General features: G+C 47.6%; 1 protein-coding gene across 11 annotated transcripts in view; it reads right to left on the reverse strand.

The window, feature by feature from the left end:
• LOC116664774 overlaps positions 1-22,617 on the reverse strand; it is a 71,378-nt gene that overhangs the window by 17,864 nt on the left and 30,897 nt on the right. For 3 of the 11 annotated variants that reach the window (XR_004321201.1, XR_004321196.1, XR_004321203.1), the window contains exon 3: positions 5,284-5,316. Coding sequence is in view for 1 of the 11 variants with exons in the window: in XM_032483049.1 (XP_032338940.1) it covers positions 2,329-2,486; positions 5,284-5,316; positions 5,767-5,826 (251 nt within the window). In the remaining 10 variants the exon portion in view is untranslated. Of the gene's footprint in view, positions 1-2,328; positions 2,487-3,203; positions 5,317-5,766; positions 7,773-22,617 lie in introns of those variants that run through there. The other 8 variants (XR_004321195.1, XR_004321194.1, XM_032483049.1 and 5 more) reach the window with 7 other exon arrangements.

The raw sequence follows: 22,617 nt of genomic DNA on the forward strand, positions 1-22,617 counted from the left end.
AAACTCGAACTCCCACCCCTGTCCCCCTGTGTCATGTTTAATTGAAACAAGCCTAAAGCTATGCCTGAAATTTAACAAGTGATTAATCAATTTTTACCGAGTAAGTGAGTGTATATGCATGCTATTTTGCAAACTAAGAACTGGGAGGATTTTGGTAAGTTGGGGGGTGAGGATGATCACCTGAGGAAAGAGAGGAGGCGGTGAAAAAGATGACCTTGAGATGCTAGGCAAAGGTCACGCTGCCCTACAGACCACCCAAAGTCAGAGTCAGACTCTCAGCCCCTCCCCAGCCCAGCTGCAGCGAGCTAGTCCAGCTACTACTGAGGGCGACTCCCAGGAGCTGTGCCCCACACGCCCCTGGAAAGGCGGTGCCCCGAGCACGTGACTCAGAGGAGCTGCGGGCAGGACCTTCATTCAAAGGCTCCCACAGGGATGTAACCACCCCACCCGGTCCCTGCCTTCAGGGTCACGTGTGTTCCCTCTACATCTCTTCCCACTGTCCTTTCTCTGTGCTTGTCTGGCTCATTGTCCAAATTTACCCTTTTTTATTGAAGTATAGTTGACTTACAATGTTGTGTTAAATTCTTGTGTACAGCATCATGATTTATTTATCATATCTACGTATATTCCTTTTCCTGTTCTTTTTCACTATAGGCCACTACAAGGTACTGGATACAGTTCCTGTGCTGCGCAGCAGGACCTTGTTGTGTATCTATTTTGTATATATTAGTATCTACCAAACCTGATCTCCCAATTTATCCCTGAACTCCCTACCCCTTTTTCCCCCTGGTAGCCATAAGTTTGTTTTCTATGTCTGTGAGTCTATCTCTGTTTTATAAGTAAGTTCATTTGTGTCCTTTTTTAAAAATTTACATAGCCAAGACATGGAAGCAACCTAAATGTCCATCGACAGATGACTGGATAAAGAAGCTGTGGTATATTCATATATATACAACTCAGCCATAAAAAAGAATAAAGTAATGCCATTTGTAGCAACATGGCTGGACCTGGAGATCGTCATTCTAAGTGAAGTAAACCAAAAAGAGAAAGAAAAATGCCATATGATATCACTCATATGTGGAATCTAAAAAATAAAAAAAAGGACACAAATTTACCCTTTCTGTAAGGACACCAGTCATGGTGGATCAGACTCTACCCTAATGACCCCATCCTAACTTGGTGACAAAAACCCTGTTTTCAATAAGGTCACATTCTGAGGTACTGAGGGTTAGGACTCAAACATATCTTGGGGAGGGGGGACAAAATTCAACCCAAAACAGAAGGGACACAGAGATAACGGTCTGGAGACAAAGACTGCAGGGCATCTATTTGGGGATTGATGCTGCTGAAACAGCTGCCTCTCTAGTCACAGGCTGGAGAATTCTGGAAGTTGAAGGGCCACACAGAGCAGCACTTTGGAGTCTTGCTGCTGAAACGGTGGTCCCCAGACCACAGCACTGGCATCACCTAGGAGCTCGTTAGAAATGCAGAAGCTCAGGTCCTGCCCCAGACCCTCTAAGTCAGAGTCTGCGTTTAACACGGTTCCCAGAGGATCCGTGCGCCCACAAACGCTGGGGAAGCACAGGGGTGAGCACACACGGCTCACTTTTAAACTGTCACTAAAGAGTGAAGGAAAGTACATCCTGCTAAAACATGGTTTCATTCCCTGAACACGGAGATGAGCGGCTGCAGGAGTGCTTTGCCCTCTGCGTGCCGCAGAGCTGAGCGCTTTCTCCACAGGATGGTGGATGCAGGTTTGAAAATGGGGTTACCTAAAGGCTAGCTGCATTTGAGAAGCTTGTGCTGCGCCCTGTGGGTTTATCAGGCCAGCAGAGAATGCCAAACACTTTCTGACACGGAGAGCAGCTTCCCTGAAGATATACTGAGAAATTGCTTGCGACTTGTATCAAAAAAGAAACACTGGTCTCATGTCCAAAAATTCACTGTAACAGCTTCACATCACTTCTGAGAAACGTCGTGTTCTTTGAGACTCCACGGACCGCAAGAGTCCGCACAACCACCTGACAGTCAAGATGCCCTGAGGCACACGCTGGCACCCAGCACGCCACCACGCTCAAGGACAGTTTCGAACCGTAAACCGCAAACAAGTACTCAAGAGAGAAAAAAGATGACAGTGTTCTTCAGTCTTACCTCATCATGACCTGTTCATTCAACTCACCTTCCATCAGCAGAAACCTGTGAAGGACTAAACTAAAATAAGAAGGTTCCATTAAGAGGAGACTTCAAGGATAGATAAGGGACGGTTTTCTTCGAGTGCTAGAAAGCAGAGAGGAGCCTTCTGCTTGTTTATCTACAAGGCAAACTCACCTCATCACCCTAATGAACCAACTCCAAGGGCAGGAAGAATCACCCAAGTGCAATGGTCCAGCACGTGGGGCCAGACTGCCCAGGTGTGCATCCTGGTTTGGCCTTTTGAGATCTGCGTACCCATCGGCAGCTGAAACTCTGTGGCTCGGTTTCTCCATCTATGAAGTAGAGACAATGATTTCACAGGCTCACAAGTTTGTTGTAAAGATTCAGGAAGTTGACGTAAGTGGAGAACTTGTAATACCTGCCCACACGCACTAACTGGTGGACAGAACTCAGCATTGTTTGCATCACACAGGCTGTGAGTTTGAGCTCCCACGCTCTCTCCTTTCTCGTAAGGTCATCCCCGGCCCCTTCCAGCTGACTGAGGACAAGGTCAAGAATGGCTGGATCCACTAACTGTCCATCAACAGATGATTGGATAAAGCAGACATGGTGTGTATATATACAATGGGATAGTATTCAGCCATACAAAGGAAGAAAATAATGTCATTTGCAGCATCATGGACGGACTTAGAAATGATCACACTAAGTGAAGTAAGCAGACAGAGAAAGACAAATATCATATGACATCACTTATATGTGGAATCTAAAAAAATAACACAAATGAACTTATTTACAAAACAGAAAGAGACTCATAGACATAGAAAATAGACTTACAGGTTACCAGGGGGAAACGGGGGAGGGAGAGGGTAGATTTGGAGTTTGGGATTGGCTGATACAAATGACTATGTACAGAATGAATAAACAACAAGGTCCTATTGTATAGCACAGAGAGCTGTATTCAATGGCTTGTAATGAAAAAGAATATATAAATGTGTAACAGTCACTATGCTGTACACCAGAAACTAGTACAACTCTGTAAATCAAAAAATTCAAAAACATTTTTTAAAATTTTTATTGGAAAAAATAAATAATCTATATTTTTAATGGTTGGATCCAAAGTAAATCAGGAGCAGGACGTGGGGCCTCACGTCAGGACTCAGCTGTACCAAATCCAGGTGATGACTCACATGCAGCAGAAAGACCCCTACAGAAACTTTACAGAAGTACCCCTCTGCCAGCTCTGAATAGATGAGAGCTTTGCTCACAGGCGAAAATGAACCGGCCTTCAGCACGCCCTTCCTGTCCACCCAGCTCAGCTCTGCGTGTCCGTAAGACCTCTTTGGAGTATTTCTCTTAAAATGCAACACCATTTGGTACCTATGGAGAAGGGCTTAAAGGCAAAAATTATTTAAATGAGACCCAAGAGGCAGTATTACTAGAAGTAACTACTTCTACACAGACTGAAAAGCCACCTGAGTGGACGGGTAAGGCTTGAGCCAGCCGCAGATGCCCCAGAAGTGTCTCACGGCTTGTGCACGGACAGCCCAGAAGTCTCGTTACACCACCTGTTCTCGGAACTTCCTTTACGTCCTCACTAATTCTCGGATGAAGAGGGTATGATTATTCCTACTTTACGGAGGGAAAACTGGAAAGTCACAGAGACAGGATTTGAGATGAAAATGACCCCAAAGCCCACATGCCTGGCGTGAGCCGCTGGTTCCTCTCGCAGCTACACCGCCAGCATTTAAGGTTTCTGTGGTTTTCCTCTCTTCTTGAGGAATATTTCACGGTGAAGTGTCTGACCTGGCGATCACACACTTCCTCGAGCTTGAAGTCTCTTTGCTGAGCTCTAGGGCAGGGGTCTGGCGATGCCCTTCCTGGGCTTATGAATTCCTGCGAGATGCAGGCACTTTGCCCCAGGGTAGCTCTGCTCATAAGCTGTTCTCAAAATAACAACTCTCATGGTCTCCTCCGCCTTCCGAGCAAGGGAAATTTTTGCCAAGTTAAGTCAGAAATCAAGCTGTGCAAAATCACACTCACAGTGACTCACTTGGTATCATGACCATAGACCAAAATTCACTGGGAGGAAAAATCCCGAAACCCTAGACAAGGCAGTCAAAGGCCATTTACTCCATCCCCAGGGGGGGGCGCTCGAACTGGGCGCTAACAGCTGTCTGCCCAACATGGATCTGCCGCTCTTCTTAAAAACAAAGTGCATTGGGTCAGGAGTTTGCTGGGAAGAGCTTGGTTTATACAGCCTCAGAAGGAACAAGGTCGCTTCTCATTGGCATGACTGAACTTTGAATACGAGAGCTTGTCATGTTGTAGAAAAACAACAAGTGAGATTTAGCGACATTCCTGGTGATGAATGCCCTGGCTGAAGATCGGTTGTAAAGGGCTCTCTTAATAGCCTGCAGCCAGCTGTCATTATCTTCTTCTGAATTCAGTAACTCCAAAAATGAGAGCTTAATGCACGAGTAAGCTTTGTTTCTGCCATGATTTGATGGACAAGAGGGGAAGACTCCTTGAACTGGATTATTATTGTTACCAGAAGTTAAGTGAAATCTCAGCAAAAGACAAAAATCTCTCCCCCCCCCCGGCACCTGCTCCACCCTCACACTTGCTCACATGGACATGCCCTTGAGAGGTCAGTGTGCACTTAGCCACAGCAGGGAACGATGCAGTTACAGTGTCATTATCTGTCTAACAGTGGGAGGTTCAGTGTCTTCGCAGTTGGTCACTGTGTAGAGAGCAGAGACACAGCGCTGTGAGTCGGAGGTGTCAGCTGTGAGATGGCTGGACTTGGCCACAACCTTGCCTCTCACCTGGCTTCACGCATCTCCACTCCAGTTCAAGGTCCCGATGTCAGTGTCAGCCTGAGTTCTGCATACTCCTCTTACCCCAGTGTACAGCTCTTCTAGAAAATGCCACACATCCCTTTAGGAAGGGGTCAGGGACTATTATTTTAAATATGTGTGAAGGACGGGGATGATTCAGCGGTAGAACGTGTGCTTAGCATGAACGAGGCTCTGGAGGCTTCAGGACAACCTAGGAGTTCCATGTAGAAGAGGAAGTGGGGGCTGCGTGGGGAGCAGAGGGTCCTTTACAGGGGACCCACATCATTCATACCTGGGATATGAAGTCCATCAGATTTTTCGCCAACTGAAACAAAATGCAGAGCAGATGGGTTAGTTAAGTTACCCAGCCATAACATCTTTCCCCAGACGTTGACTATGAGTCGGGAATCACCACAAATGTACATTTTAAGTTTCAACATTCAACTTCTTGTACATTTCAAGCCTTTGCAGGAAACTAATTCTTACGACTTTTCAAATGAACCCCAAATATGAGAAATGTGTCACTGCTGTCTATGTGTTTTTTCCCCATCGAGAGCAATCCATCACCAGCCTGGGAAAGTGGCCTGGGAACAAATAGATCAGCAAGGCAGTAATTCTCAGGGCAGCCTCACCAAGCCACCCCCACGGCCACAGAGAGTTAGAGGGATAATGTGCAGAGAAGGAGTGATAATTCTCCAGCTGTCACGGGCTCGCGGGTGGCCGGCAAGAGCGAAGACTGGGAGATGTATGGGATGTCTCCAACAGGCGGGATTACCTGCGCTGCCCATGTGCGGCCGCAGCAGGCGGGGACGCTGGGGGCTGGGTGGAGAGTCATTTGTTAAGGGACCCGTTTAATCTCCTGTCAGCCCATTAGCATGTTCAAACACTTTTCATCTGGCTTCATCACTCGGATTAAGACTGCTGACAAGGATGGGAAGTTCTGCTTCGCAGGGTGGAACATGGCAAACAATGTGGATACCAGCTGGTTTATCGCAGGGCAGGTGTGTGTCTGTGGAATCGGAAAGCAAGTGAGATTTTACGGAGCTGGGCCTGCATCACTCTGCAGGGTGACCGCCCCACGCCGGTGCTGTGTGTGACCCCTTGGGAAAGGTCACATGACTTACAGATATACACTATTTTTACTAAATCATATGTGTATAGAAATTCGAGGTTTCTGAGATCCTTTCTCGTACATTATTTCACTTTATCGTCACAAAAAGAGAGGCAAGTGCGGGTAGGCCCTTTAGACTGACCAGGGAACCGAGGCTCAGAGCGGCAGTGACTTTCCCAGGTTGAAATGTTACTTCCTCCTCCTCCCCATCTTCCTCCTCTCCAGCTTGCTTCATCTTTTTGGTGGCCATTCTCTTCATCTTCACCATCATTTCCTTCTGCCTTTAATTAAGTGTCTGCCATGTGCCACGTGCTGAACCAAACACCTTCGAGAATGGCTATTTCCTTTGTCAGGATTCTCCAAGGTGCATACCTTCATCCCCTTGATATAAACAATGGAACTGAGGCCATAAAATACTAAGTACCTGGACCTGCTGGGCACACACAGCTCATAAGTGGCAGAACCAGGATTAAACTCTCGCTCTTTCTGATTTCAAAGCGCAGGCTAACAATCTCCCTCACAGGATTGAAATGGTCTACTATAAAAAAGTTCTTGTCCAAATATGACACATTCTCCTTCAGACACCCTCATTGTTCATAGGCATGATTACCCCACCTCCCCTGATGAGGCAGGTTAAGAATTTGCATCATTTTTCTTCACGGGAACCGGGAACTCGGGGACTATGCCGACCAGTGACCAGCCAGTCTTACAGGAGGTCCAGTTCCCACAGAAAGCCCAGTGCTGGCCTCACTCACTCTGCTTCAACATGATGGCCTTTCCTCAAAGTGCAGAGACTTGGAGGAGCAAGGAGATGTTCTGTTGAGGAGACAACGAGGAACAGAACAGACATGGAGAACCAAGGAGTCCAGCCGGGAGACAAGAGAAAATTCACACTTCCAAGCAGTTATTGGGGTGGGGGTGGGGTTATTCATTTATTTCTGTTTGGAGGAGGTGCTGGGGATGGAACCTGGGACCTCGTGCCTGTCAAACATGTGCTCTGCCACTTGAGCGATACCCTCCCCCTCCAAGCAGTTATCAATTTAAGGAGATACAAAACTAACTTTAGAGGCAACAAGGAACTCGTCCAGTGAAACTGATGGGGAGAGTGGCTTCAATGAACAGATCACGTGAGAACTGCAGGGACCCAGTGGAGCAGGTGGGGCAGTACGTCTCCTCACGAGCTCAGCCAGCCCTGGTCAACATCCCATCGCCTGCAACACCTTCCTCAGAAAAAGCCTGGGACACTTACAAGATTGACCAGTTCCAAGAACCTAACGTACAGCCTGGTGATTATAGCTAAGAATATTGTGGTCTACACTTGAAAGTTTCTAAGACAGTAGATTGTAAACCTTCTCACCACGGGGAAAAAAAAAGAAAAGAAACGGGTTTGAGGTGTTAGCTGATGCAGTGGTGGGCACCATTTTGCAATACATACATGTACCAAATCAACACACTGGACGCCTCAAACATACACAATGTTACATGTCCATTACGGCTCAATAAAGCTGGGAAAAGGGAAAAGCTTGGGGAGTAAATCAACAGTAGCTGAAGGAACTCACAGACACAGAAAGCAAACTCCGGTTACCAAAGGGGAAGGGCGGGGAGGGATAAATTAGGAGTTTGAGATTTGCAGATATAAAGTACTGTATATAAAATAGATAAACAATAAGGACCTACTGCATAGCACAGGGAACTATATTCAATAACCTATAATAACCTATCATAAAAAATAATATATGTATGTAACTGAGTCACTACGCTGTACACCGGGAACTAACACAACGTTGTATGTTAACTCCTACGGGTCTGGAATCCAGTCCTCTGTTTACCGCTTGCTGCCGGGCCCCACCAGCCCTCCCCTCTCTGCTCTGATTCCCACCTGATGCTCCCCACGGGGTCTTCCGGGCTCACCTAATCCACCCGAGGGCATCTGTCCAGACCCCAGACCCTGCACTGGTCCGCTGCAGGGTGCTCTGTCTGACGGCACTCGGTCTCTTCTTCCCAGAAATCAAAAGGGATGGATGAAGATAACCAGGGGTCAAGCCAAGAGGTCTAAGGACCCATCGTCTGTAACACCTGAGGGCAGGTAGGGAGACGAAACCACCAAATCCCATCAATGAATGAACACATGCAGAAGTATCTCCAATTAGAGACAGCCAGCGTCTCACTGGCATAGATTCTTTCCAACAACATCATGACACTATTGTTAACTCAAGGACACCCCACTGAAGTACAGTCGCGGTGCAGCAAGCCCACTAGAACCCGTGGCGTTTAGGGAAAACGTTCTATCGACTGTGACTTCCACTGCTCCCCAGAATTCATTAGTATCATCGCAAACAAAGAGGGTTTTTTCTAGGAATCTCCTGCTGCTTCTAACGAAATCCAACCCAATCTTAGGACTTGGGGAAGAAAATGAAGGAGAACAGGATTTTCCCTGAGAATAAAAGCTGCCAAGTACGAAAAAAACAATCACATGTTGATATGATCGATCACACTCTGATGGCAGGACAGAGACACAGCCCAGCTGGACAGGGGCCAGGAGGACCTGCCGTGGATGTCGCCTGAGATGCTCTCTTTTCCAGACCTGCGTTTCTCCACCTCCCACTCGCAGCCTGGCTGAAGCTACCCATCAGTGACTCTACTCACCTGGGAAGCCTGTCCTATAGAGGCTTCCTCCAAGGCAGTCCTTTGGTTTTGTGCATCTGCCGTTTGTCCCAGTGCCACCATGTGCCAGACACTGGATCCACGAACACGGTGCCAGAGGGGTCCACTGCAAGGACAGGCTGCCAAGAGGTTCTAACGGGAGCGAGTGCCTCTCCTGCAGGCTCCCCCAGGAGCTCCTAGTCAACCCACCTTTACGTGCGCCATTTTGCTTGGCTGATACCTTGAGCTGACCTTAGAGCAGGCAATTCCCCAGTTGGTGTCCTTCCCTCTATTAACTGGTGGGACTAAAACCAGGGCCAGGCCCACTCTGGCTGCTCTCCCTCTGGTAGGAAATCGGGAGTGTCCTGAAGACGTCCCCCTGACGCGTCCCCCTGCCCCTATGTGAACTCCAGCGGTGCACGAGATGGCACCCCACCCCTCACGGACTTGAGGTCCCTGCTGTTGCCTCAGGAGCCTTTGCAATGAACAAGAACCAGATATGGCCGAAGTTTTCACACGGCTACTTTCTGTATTAGGTTGAGCATTTATCCTTTATTTCATTCCAAATTATACTCAGTTATTCGATTAGGCAACGTAAGCTAGGCTATGCCAAAGTAACAACAACAAAAATTTCCAAAATCTCATTAGCTTAACGCACAAAATCGTGTTTGCCTTCCAGAAAAAATCGTCTGTGAGTGCGGGCCACAGTCCAGCAGCTGTCACCCACACAGTGACTCGACAGTCTCAGCTGCTCCGGTCCGACTCGGCACAAGACCCCTGTGTTCCCTGATGGGCGGACAACCGAAAAGCTTAAGGGTCACTGTGTCTCCCTGGAAAGGGCAGGTTCCACCCCAGCCTCCAAGTTCATTGGCTAGAACTAGTCACGTGGCCCTGCCTAACTACAAGGGGTCTGGGACACAGTCTTCCATGAGCCTGAGAGGGACAGCGCTGGACACTGATGAGCACCGGGATTGGCCACGATAGCCATGTTGCTCGGTCAAGTTCACACACTGAGATGGACCAAATAACGTGTGCAGGTGGCCCGCAACCGCTAGTCTGCTGCCACCCCTTTAACAAGGCTGTAAAGCCCAGGTCTTGTTCCCCTGAAGCATTTAGGATTCCTAAAGCAACCCTCCCTCCACGAATTTCTTCCTCCTCCCACTTTCTTTAATTCACCCTTCTATTCATCTCACCCAGAGGCATGTCGCTCAAGTCTCTGGGTAGAACCTGAGTTCCTTCTGCAGCAACTGTAGCCCCAAGAACTGGTGTATAGATCAACTCTGAATTTAAATTATTTCAATTCCAAGTCTTCCAGTCCCCACTGTGTGGGCCCTTCCGTTTAAAACTGTATGATGCACTTGACCTCAATACCATTCATGCACACCTTTTAGGTTTTCCAAACCAAACTTAAAACGGTATTTAAGTGAGTGAAAAAACACAATATTGCCATAGATTAGGACATCCCTTGCTTTCATTTCAGGGGCACTCTGTACATTTTGTATCAGAATTTTCAAATACCTGGAGAGGTTTGCCAAGCCTCATGGTCACTCTGGAAACAGAGCTTGGGTGGTGACTTGGCAGCGATGTGGCAAACCGCAGGCTGAGGAGACAGAGGGGGTGAATTACTCTCTCCACGCCTGGGCTGGGCTCACTGGGACAGTGTCCCTTCAGCTCGACTGCGACGAGGCAAGAGTGACCGGTGTTATACACTGTCTGATAGAGAGGTTCTTGCCTGGAGTATTTTGGAGGACAATTGAAGAAGAGATGTATCTGGTATGGTTTAACAGGAAGCCTCAGGGAACAGTGAAATAAATCTCTCCAGAAACAACTGATTGCTTCGGACCCTTTCCCTTATACCACTCGGAAAAAATGATGGAAACGCCTTCCCCAGAACCCGCTGTCTCTGTCCCCCTGCACCTCCCTGCATAGCTGCCTCTGAAGGAGATGATGCCTTGGAGCTTTTCAAAATGCCAGATTATTGCTGTAAAATCTGGTGCAATACAAGGGCAGATCAAATTTATGGAATGCCTTTTATGAGACGGTCCCAAAGGGCTGCGGATAATGGCTATAAAATTGTGAACCACATTGTGGAACAGATTTAATTTTTAAAGCGGCTGAAAATATGTATTAATGATTTACCATCATTATTCCCCATCAGAGCTCTTTGGGAATACTAATAAAATAACTCTACCTACAGTGATTTCCATCCAAGTGTTTCTTCACGGAATTCAACCTGATCTTACAGCATGTAATTGGCCAGTCAAGACAATGTTCTGAAGGAGAAGGAAAGAAAAGGAGCGGGGTGGTTTCAGCCCAAGAGCCAACCAATTTTGTCATGAATTTCTCCCTCGTTCCTTCACCACCTGCTCCGCCCTCACCTGCTTCACTGGGTTTTGATTTGCTTACAGTTATGCACAGCCTGAGCCACACAGAGGTGACATAAATTAGATGGAAATTTGTCCGCCCTTGAGTTCTTGCCAGACAAGGCAAGTGCATCTAGGCACATTGTGTAACTGTCATGCCCAAATTCTGTCTGTTTTCTAAGATCCAATTCAAGTCCCTGTTTCTGATTCTTAACCAGAGAGGTTAACTGGCTTGCTTGAGGTCACCAGGGAACTCCCATCTCCACTGATTGGCTGTGAGTGCTCTGCCTGGGAAGGGCCGTGTGACCTCAAGCAAGTCAGTTAGCCTCTCTGGTTCTCAGATCTGCAAAGCGAAGTTTGGGGCTTTCTCATCTCCCCTCCAGCTTTTATATCCGATCGTGTATGGGTTGAGAAACTGCAGAAGGCTTAATCATTTTTGACTGATCTCATTAATACAAATGAAGGAAGAGCCCTTAGTAAGGTGAGGAAATCAGCCAAGAAGACAGAGCACCACTCTGCTCAGGGTGGGATTGCAGATCCCAGGAAGGGAAAAGCTCCTTATGGCTTAATCCCTATCTCTCTGGCAAACCAGGCAGAAAATCCTTTAATCAAATCTAATAAACTCAGCTAAGGCCTCCGAATGGGGATTGAGAAATAACTAATGTGTTTTCTGTCCATCCAGATTTGTTCACATGGTCTCCTTTGTAAATGTGCTCCCAGGTGATGCCAGGAACAGTGATGGAGAAAAATACATATGCCTTGTACTAATCTATAATGGAAATGAATCTAGAAAAGAATGTACAAATATATATGTATATGCATAACTGCACCACTTTGCTGTACACCTGCAGCTGGCAGCATTGTAAATCAATTATGCTTCGATCTTTTTAAACAGCAGCTATGTATCAAAAGGAGCACCACTTGAGCTCCTTCAGCAAAGGACGCTATCCTCACCCTTCTGGAGGGGGGGGTGATCTCGCTGTGGATTAAGAGGGTGGAAGTAGATCCCACCCCACGTGTGGGCAGGTGGTGGGGCATCAGAGTTGGTTATCAGAGCCCAACTCTTATTATCCCACAATCAGTGTTCATGATTTTTTTTCACACTTTGCTACATTTACAAAGAGTCTCCCTCGACCTGGAAAATGCATCCAGGTTTTCTGGATAATATTCCACTGTACTCAGTGCACACACTATGCGTGCTGCAAAGTGAATCCTTTGGTCCAGAAAAATGTTAGCAGTGGACTAAATACTCGGGAAGCCCTTGGTCCGTGGGGCTGGCTGAGCCCCTGTAGGCAGGAAAGGAAAACACATCCCCAGAAGACGTGTCAGTTTCAGGAAGACTAATTGCCCTGCTCTGGATGGAAGGGGTCCAGGGTAATCACTTTGCTACCAAGAGTCTGTTTGGCCTCTTCAAGGGATGGACCCTATCGGGGTTTGGCATTGGACTTTGCTGCCAACAGGACGGACGTCAGCAGAGGAGGTAGCTAGATCAGCTTTGGTGAGCAGGTGTCCACACTGCCTGGTTGCCATCTCGGCCACCGTGGCCGCTGTATACGTGTGTGTGGGGGGCCAGCCCTGGGTGGCCAGTGACAAAGGCAGGCTGACTTCAACCAGCAGAGAGAGAGAGAAAGTGAGATTTAGTAAGGACCATGCCGGCGAAGTAAACGAGCACGTGATGCGTGTCACACCTGGTCATCCTCTCAGTTTTTAGGGTCCGCGAATCTCTCCCACCCCCAGGAGTGTGATGTTGCTTTTGGCATTTTCCTCTTGGTCATGAGAAGGCAATGTCAGAGCTTTGGCTTGGCTTTCCCCACAATGATAGCTCTTCCCCACAGGATGAAACAATATGGAATTCTGCCAATTACCATGTATGTCTAGTCCGGTTATAAATTCAAGGACAGGGAAAATAACCACTGGAGGAAATCCAAACTCAGCGACCACTGTTCACCAGTCAGGACCAAGATTCCACGTATTAATCGGTCCCTGTGGCCCCCACTCTAAAGGGAGGCCCATGATGATAATTGAGATCCACAGATGTCAATGTCAAAGTGCACTCCCCATTTGGATGCATTACTCTGGCCCACTTACCTAGCAACCTGAAAGGCTGGGGCCCGGACGAGAGAAGGCTCGGCACGAGGTCCAGGCTGCTCTGCCCTCGGCGCTGTGACCCAGCAGCAGGTGCAAGGGGCCTGAAGTGCCGGCAGCAGACAGGGGTGCTGTCCAGAGCTGTCGGCAGCCCTACAGGTGAGTCACAGCCCAGGCCCTTGGGATTTCGGCGTGAAGCCCTGCCATCCTCTGCAGGTAACTGCCTTCCTTCTGAGAAACAGCTGCAGGTTTGCTGTCGGGCCTTAGTGGAGACTGAACACTTGGCCGTGGGCCACCAAGTTCCCATGCAACCTGAGCTGTCCATCATGAACTAGGTGTTTTCTTGACCTGATCCACCAAGCCATGACAGCGGGCGTGCACAGCGCCCCTCCAGCATCAGGCGGAAGCGGTGTACACGCGACCAGGCCGGAGCCTCAGGAAGTGGCCCAGACGCCCACGGCCCTGCTGCCACTCCGCCTTCTCTCCCCTGCCTGCACCTGTGGCGTCCAGGGGAGTTCTGACCACCTGGTGGAGGGACAGGAGACACCGCCTGGGTCACAGACGGGTCTGCTCGATGGGCAGACACCGCCCCCAGGTAGACAGCTGCAGCACCACAGCCCCTCCCTGCGACATCTCCAGAGGACAGTGAAGGGAAGTCCTCCCAGTGGACAGGACGTTGGGCAGGGCCCCTGGTTGGTCACTTTTCCCCTCCCCCAGCCACTTTGGGTTCCTCGTGCCTCTGAACCAACAGGCAAAGAAGGGAGTTCCTGTGCCGGCTGGGGTGACTGATCCTGAGCCCCGGGGGAGAGTGGACCACAGTTCCACAGTGGCAGTAAGGAACAGCGTGTCTTAGGACATCTTATATTTCCATGCTCTGTGATTCAGGTCAAGGCAAAACCCCTACAGCCCATCTAGGCAGGATTATGCGTGACCCAGACCCTTGAGGAATGAAGGTGGGAGTCACCCCACCAGGAAAAGGCTCATGACCAGCTGAGGAGCTTGCTGAAGCCCAGGGTAACCCAGAAAGGCAAGGGGAAGAAGGTGGCTATAAATACCAGCTACACAAGTTGACAAGTTACAGAACTGAGGACTGTAATTGTCAAGAGTATTTCCTCCTTATTTTGTAATGAGTATGTGTGTGTGTCAAGTAAATGCCTTTGCTTTCCTCTCTCTCTTATTCCCTTACCATGTAACATAAGATGGATTGGCTTTACATCGCAGTATTGATGTGTTGTTAATTTTACATCACAGTATTTAAGTAATGGGATATCGAGACGAGCAAACATCTCTCAAGGGCTTTAGCCCTCGTCTGAGGAGGGAGTTAGTGTGTTTGGGAGTTGTAATCAGGCCGGTTGTATCTTCTTAAGCAGAATTATGACCAGAATTATTGTCTTTATTTGGAGAATAAGGATGGTTTAAGGAGATGTGTATGGATGCCAAGTTGACAAGGGGTAGAATTGTGATGGTTAATTTTATGTCAACTTGACTGGGCCCCAGGTGCCCAGATGTTTGGTCAGACATTATTCTGGGTGTTTCTGTGAGGCTGGTTCTGGATGAAGTTAATAACATCTGAGTCAGTAAACTGAGTAAAGCAGATTGTCCTCCCCAGTGTGGTGGGCCTCGTCCAATCAGGTGACGCTCTGAATATAACAAAAGGCTGAGTAAGAGGGAATTTCTCCTGTCTTCACTGCCATCAAGCTGGAACTTTGGTTCTTCCAGCCTTTGGACTCAAACGGAAATATCAGCTCTCCCTGGGTCTCCAGCTTGCTGACTGCAGATCTTGGGACCTATCAGCCTTGGTAATCATATAAGCCAGTTCCTTATTTTACTATATGCATACATGTGTACACGTATGTCTCACACACACACACATGCATGCATGCACGGACACACATTCTTTTAGTTCTGCTTTTCAGGAGCACCCTAATATAAGCCCCTTGTCTTTTAATTGCTAGACTCTTCTATATGAAGGTTAAGTTAGCCTGTTTGCTACTTTTGAATTCTGCTGTCTGGTGAAAGTTGTTGTAACATGAGCCCAAATGCACCAGGGAACTTCCAGGGTCGATATAAACATTGACTCACGTTCCCATTTCCATATCAAGTGAGTGAAAGGCAGGCTTCCAAGATGCTTGGAAACCTTCTGACACTCCTGCCGAGCCCCTGGAGAACTAACTTAGCCACGATTAATGTGCTCCCTTGGACGGGATATATTCATGCCTGGGGCTGCCAGTCGTCCCTTTGCCAAGGCCTCTGTATTCAGGGCGATGTCAAGTATAACTATTACAATCCCGGTTTCCTGACACGTTCCCAGGCTTTAAAACTGAGCCCACTCCAAGTTATCAGGGCACCAGAACCACGTGAACGGCAGCCCTGGCCGACGGGCAGCTTTCCCCACACGCCTCGTGCATCCACGTGCCGGAGTGGAGAGGTTAAGTGTTGCGAAAGTCCCTTCTCCCAGGGCGACTGTGGGCAGGATCGGAGATTCATGGTGGCCATTTGGGGCCCTTGTTGCGTCGTTTGTCATGAAAATGCGGTATTAGGGTTTCAGCGCCAAGCCTTCTCCCTGAGTTATAGTGGAGAGTGAGCGGCTCCTTTGGTATTTCCCATCATGTGCAGCTTTGTCAAAGGCTAATGGCAAACGATCAGTTCAAAACGGCCTCGGAAAAGCACACTTTTCATGTCAAAATGGCTTACGTGGTAGAAAAAATTACTATCAGTCAAAGTGGGCCTTGGGGAGAAGCTCGCACACCCAGGGGAAGCCATTCTCACCCTCAGAAAATACTTGTAAGTGACCCTCAGATAAAGGATGGAGGGCCTCCAGCGAGCCTGTGTGACTACAGGCTGCGGACTCGACTGGGTCCTCATGCCCCTGAGAGTGCTGGGGCGCGCCTTGTGGGTTCAGGAGAAGCAGCCTTTGAAAGTTCCCCAGAGAACATCCGTCTGCCTGGAAGCGCCTCTCCAGCCACCGGACATCATGCTCAGATGTCCTTGTTACCAGCCAGGCATAGATGCATTTAGCTGAGTTACATTCCTGCCTTCCCGGGGAAAGATACCACATGGACCAGCTGTAGGGCTCATTCAGATGGAAACGCTAGGGCCAACTGTTGAGATCTCTAGGGAAGGGGAGTTTAATTCAACTAGCGCCCAGAACGGAAAGGGTTCCTGCCAAAGAGCTCTCTGCCGCCAGACGTACCCGGGAAATGGCTGGATGGTCCTCTTCCTACAAGGGGTAGGAGGCTGAACCAGGTGGACACTAGGTTCCTTCTGACCCAGATACCCTGGAATTTTATCACTCACTCAGCATAGGGAGAACAAAGGAATTCTCTTCTTTGGAAGGATGCTGAGAAGGTTCGGAAATCACCAGTCAGGGAGCTCTAGGTCCTGGTCCTGATGCCACAGGTTTCTTTGGGGGATGTACGCCACCCCTCTAGAGTTTCCCGTCTACAAGCAGAGGGACTGTTTCTGTTCCCCGAGGATCTTCTGATCCTGATATTCTACAATTCTCTGAGCCTCAGTAAGCCATACTGGAATCTTTCTGATGACTTTAGAGGGGCAGAGTGATAATGTGGTGGTGTAATGCCAGAGCAGCGAAGAGCGGCCAAGTCTAGTACAAATTCTAACCTGATTGGACGAGGCTGGTTAGGACACTACGTCAGAGAAGGATCTGCGGCCAGACCCAGAGAGGAGTGGGAGCTCGTCCCGTGAATAACTAAGCTCGTCGGCCAAAGGGGCTGGAGGATGAAGATGCTGATGATAAGTCCTATGCTCACCGACCCTGCAGTTAACCCTTAAAAAGCCAACTTTTCCAATTTCAGCTGTCACAAGTGATTGAAGACCCAAGATACATCCAGGAAAAGATGGTGGCTGAAATGGGCTGAGCAGCTGAGTGAGGGCCACTGGTCGCAGGCAGGAAGATGGCCAAGCCCGTGGGGCCCGGAAGCCCAGCTCCACACTCAGCACCCGGGAACCCAGGCTCTTCCTCACCGCATCATGTTGCTGTCTCGGCCTTTCGTGTCTGACGTTACTCTTCAAACATTTCAATTACGTTTTATTTTACAGGGGAAATGCCAAATTGATTTTAAAGACTTGAGAAGGCTCTTGGGGAAAAAAATCACTCATAAATGTTAAGGTTTATCGTATGAAGCCTTTGCTACGAGAGGAATGTTAAAAGCATGAACCCATCCCAGGGACACAAGGGTGGTTCAACATACACAAATCAATCAATGTAATACACCACATCAACAAGAGAAAGGACAAAAACCACATTATCATCTCAATAGATGCAGAAAAAGCATTTGATAAAATTCAACACCCATTTATGATAAAAACTCTCACCAAAGTGGGTATAGAGGGAACATATCTCAACATAATAAAAGCTATATATGACAGACCTACAGCCAGCATAGTACTCAACGGTGAAAAACTCAAAAGCTTCCCACTAAAATCTGGGACAAGACAAGGATGCCCACTATCACCACTCCTATTCAACATAGTCTTGGAAGTCCTAGCCACAGCATTCAGGCAAGAGAAAGAAATAAAAGGGATCCAAATTGGAAAAGAGGAAGTAAAAGTGTCACTATATGCCGATGACATGTTACTATATCTAGAAAACCCTAAAAGGTCCACACAAAAACTATTAGAGCTGATCTAAGAATTCAGCAAGGTAGCAGGTTACAAGATTAATGTTCAAAAACCAGTTGCATGTCTTTGCACTAACGATGAATCAACAGAAAAAGAAAGTAAAGAAACAATCCCCTTTAAAATAGCACCCAAAGTAATAAAATATCTAGGAATAAATCTAACCAAGGAGGTGAAAGAATTATACACAGAAAACCATAAACCACTGATGAAGGAAATTAAAGAAGACTTTAAAAAATGGAAAGATATCCCATCCTCTTGGATTGGAAGAATCAGTATTGTTAAAATGGTCACACGGCCCAAGGCAATCTACAGATTTAATGCAATCCCTATCAAATTACCCAGGACATATTTCACAGAACTAGAACAAATCATAATGAAACTTATATGGAACCATCAAAGACCTAGAATTGCCAAAGCATTACTGAAGGGAAAGAAAGAGGCTGGAGGAATAACTCTCCCAGACTTCGGACAATACTATAGAGCCACAGTCATCAAGACAGCATGGTATTGGTACAAAAACAGACATGTAGACCAATGGAACAGAACAGAGAGCCCATAAATGAACCCACAAATGTTTGGTCAACTAATCTTTGACAAAGGAGGCAAGAATATACAATGGAATAAAATAAAGACAGTCTCTTCAGCAAATGGTGTTGGGAAGACTGGACAGCAGCATATAAAGCAATGAAGCTAGAACACTCCCTTACACCATATACAAAAATCAACTCAAAATGGATTAAAGACTTAAACATAAGACAAGATACAATAAACCTCCTAGAGGAAAACATAGGCAAAACATTATCTGACATACATCTCAAAAATATTCTCCTAGGGCAGCCTACCCAAGCAATAGAAATAAAAGCAAGAATAAAAAAATGGACCTAATTAAACTTACAAGCTTCTGCACAGCAAAGGAAACCATAAGTAAAACAAAAACTCAACCTATGGAATGGGAGAAAATTTTTGCAAATGAAACTGACAAAGGCTTGATCTCCAGAATATATAAGCAGCTCATACAACTCAATAAGAAAAAAATAAACAACCCAATCCAAAAATGGGCAGAAGACCTAAACAAGCAATTCTCCAAGGAAGAAATACAAATGATCAATAGGCACAAGAAACAATGCTCAATATCACTAATTATCAAAGAAATGCAAATCAAAACTACAATGAGGTATCACCTCACACCAGTCAGAATGGCCATCATTCAAAAATCCACAAATGACAAATGCTGGACAGGCTGTGGAGGAAAGGGAACCCTCCTGCACTGCTGGTGGGAATGCAGTTTGGTGCAGCCACTGTAGAAAACAGTATGGAGATCCCTCAAAAGACTAGGAATAGACTTACTGTATGACCCAGGAATCCCGCTCCTGGGCTTGTATCCAGAAGGAATTCTACTTCAAAATGACACCTGCACCCCAATGTTCATAGCAGCACTATTTACAATAGCCAAGGCATGGAAATAGCCTAAATGTCCGTCAACAGATGACTGGATAAAGAAGATGTGGTATATTTATACAATGGAATACTATTCAGCCATGAAAGCCAACAACATAACATCATTTGCAGCAACATAGATGCTCCTGGAGAATGTCATTCTAAGTGAAGTAAGCCAGAAAGAGAAAGGAAAATACCATATGAGATTGCTCATATGTGGAATCTAAAAAACAAACAAACAAACAAACAAACAAACAAAACAGAAATACAAAACAAATAGACTCATAGACATAGAATACAAACTTGTGGTTGCCAAGGGGGTGGGAGGTGGGAAGGGATAGACAGGATTTCAAAATTGTAGAATAGATAAACAAGATTATACTGTATAGCACAGGGGAATATACACAAGATCTTATGGTAGCTCACAGAGGAAAAAGTGTGACAATGAATATATATATGTTCATGTATAACTGAAAAATTGTGCTCTACACTGGAATTTGACACAACATTGTAAAATGATTATAAATCAATAAAAAATGTAAAATAAATACATAAATAAAAGCATGAACCCAAATCAGATTTATAAAATTGTCTTCTTGGATGTAATGTCTCATTAATATTATTAATGATAGCTTGCCCTTCATCTCTTCAAAAAACGATTGTCTATGCACATTGTGGAAGATGAGACTTCAAACACCCCACCCTAACATGAAGAAGACTGACAGAGGATTCATGTCTGAAGGAACAAATAAAAACCAGGTGAAATGAAAGGGCAGTAAGTCCCCAGGGGGTGTGCCACACTCCCGCCTCCCCAGTTACCCTTGATCGTCTCGCTTATTTTTCTAACTCATTCTTTTCTAAATGTCTAAAATAGTGCAAGGACTGAGAATGAAGAAATAGGCTAGTAAAGCGAAGCCTACAAGGTGTTAAACTCTTCCTTAGCCATCACGGGGCAGCCACTGCTGACGAGAGGAGCTCTCGATGAGACTTGCCAAGGAGAACGCGATCGGTAAGCTTCCCGAGGCAACAGGAGGAGCGGCTGGTGGGGAATCTGGAGTTCGACCCCATAGCAGGAAAACGAGTTTTGGCAACTGGGGTCACTGTTTCCCCAAAGGCCACTCATGTTTTAAATTTCTCTGTTTAGGCTGATCTAAGCCACTCCTGGCCTGAATGTGCAAGGCAGAACATTATTAACTCCAAATCTGCTTCCAAGCACATATTTGGCAGGTGTCTCCAGAGAAACAGAACCCCTCAGACATCTCCACCAGTCAGCCAGCTGGAGAGAGAGGTTCTGAGCAGCTGGCACATGTGACTGTGCGGGCTGCCCAGCCTGAGCTCTGCGGGGCTGGAAACCCAGGCAGGAGTCAAGGACGCAGTCTTGAAGCAGAATTCCTTCTTCTTGGGGAAACCTCAGTTCTTGCTCTGTTGAAATGAATGCTTCTATCCCCTTGGAATTCCCATGTTGAAGTCCCAACCCTCGATGTCATGGGATGTGTAGGTGAAGCCCTGGGGAGATGATTAGGGTTCGCTGAGGTCATGAGGATGAGGTCCCGTGATGGGCTCACTGTCTCTGCCAAGCCAGGGCTCAGTAAGAAGCAGCCATCTGCAAGCAAGGACGAGCACTCCCACCAGAAACCGGGCCAGCCAGCATCTTGATCTTGGACTTCCCAGGCTCCAGGACAGTGAGAAAAGGCTCCTGAGGTCTGACACTCAGTCTACAGTATATCGTTATGGCGGCCCAAGCTGAGTGAGGCGTGCTGTCACCTGACTGGGTAAGCCCCACGCACACTGTGGGCTTCATAATGTTGCGTAAAACCTACTTCCCTAAAGCCAATGGATTCTAGACGCCAACCACATCTAAACATGCCTCCACAGCGACACCCAGATGGTGTTGGTTAAACCACTGCGCGCCAGAGCCTGGACAAGTCGGCTCCCAAGATGAAGCCCAGAAAGTGCCCTGAGGATGCTCGGAAACAGTGCTGAGGTGGCGGGACAGCTGTGTGATCAACCCGGCCGGGAAGGTCTTTGCTGCAATGCCAGCTTCTAGCTCTCTGTGGGGCCTCGGGAAATCTAAACTCAGTTTCCTCCTCTACAATGTGAGGGTGATAATACCAACTTCCCAAGCAAAGGACCCAAATTTCCCTGCATCTACAGCTGTAAATAGGGAAGAATGTCAACAAACAGTAACAAGGTGATAGAGTGACCACGAGGGAAGCACATACTGCACGGCAGACACCATTATCAGCACTTTGCATGCGGACACTCACAGCTACCCACGAGGAAGACACTTCCATCTTCACTTCCTAGACTAAATAGACGTCTGCCTTAGAATCTGTCCACAACTAGAGCCCTAGCGAGAGGCTGGTGGGAAACCGGAGCCCGAGCGGCCTGACGCCACGGCCGGCCGTCTGACCCTCCCCGGCCCTCCCTCTTTGCCCGTTTCTGTTCTCTTTAGGAATGTGCCCCCATCCCCATCAGCTCTGGGTGTATAACACACACCGCAGGCTGGGGGCTTAAACAACAGACTTGCCTCTCACAGTTCTGAAGGCTGGACGTCCCAGCATGAGGTGCCGGCTGGTTCAGATCCTGGTGAGAGCTCTCCTCCCAGCCTGCACACAACCGCCTTCCTGCCATGCTCTGTGTGATGGATGCCGAGCTCTGGTCTTTCTTCCTTTTATTATAGGGACACTAACCCCACCGAGGGGCCGCACCCTCACGACTTCGCCTAACCCTCATCACCTCCCAAGGCCCCACCTCCGAATCTCACCATGCTGAGGGCTAGGACTTCCCCATGGTCATCTGGGGGGATGCACAATTCAGCCCACAATACTCCCACCTGACCAGTGCTGCCCACTCCACGCCTGACCCAGGCTGGCCTTTCACAGGCAATCAAAGTGTCCAGCGTCCAGTGTCCACAACTTCCCTTCCTCTCTCTTCTTTCCAAAACCAACGCGTCCTGAGTTTTATCCCTTCAAAGCCCTGCTGCAGCATCTTAGCATCCAGCTCAGCATCTCAGCTCAAGCAAAGATCTGTCAGCAGCCTCGATGTGTAACTTAATCTTCCGAGGAGAATGCGCGTGCTCACAGGGACTCCAGAAGCTAGAACGGCTAGTGAACCACTGGATCATTCTTAAAACAAGAGTCTCAGACACCGCGGGTCACGAGAGAGGGAAGCCTTGCAGTGCCCCTCAAATCATATCCCGCAGTGTGGTTCCTCTTCTGGGCACACGTGGACACGCTGACCTCCAGACACAGCCTCTGAATCTAAACATTCACACCTGCAGCAAGTAGCGGAGCAATAACAGACAAACATAACAGCTCAGAGTAATGTCCAAGCTTTAGTGATG

Source organism: Camelus ferus, chromosome 7 (assembly GCF_009834535.1).
Source record: "Camelus ferus isolate YT-003-E chromosome 7, BCGSAC_Cfer_1.0, whole genome shotgun sequence".
NCBI classification, from domain to species: domain Eukaryota; kingdom Metazoa; phylum Chordata; class Mammalia; order Artiodactyla; family Camelidae; genus Camelus; species Camelus ferus.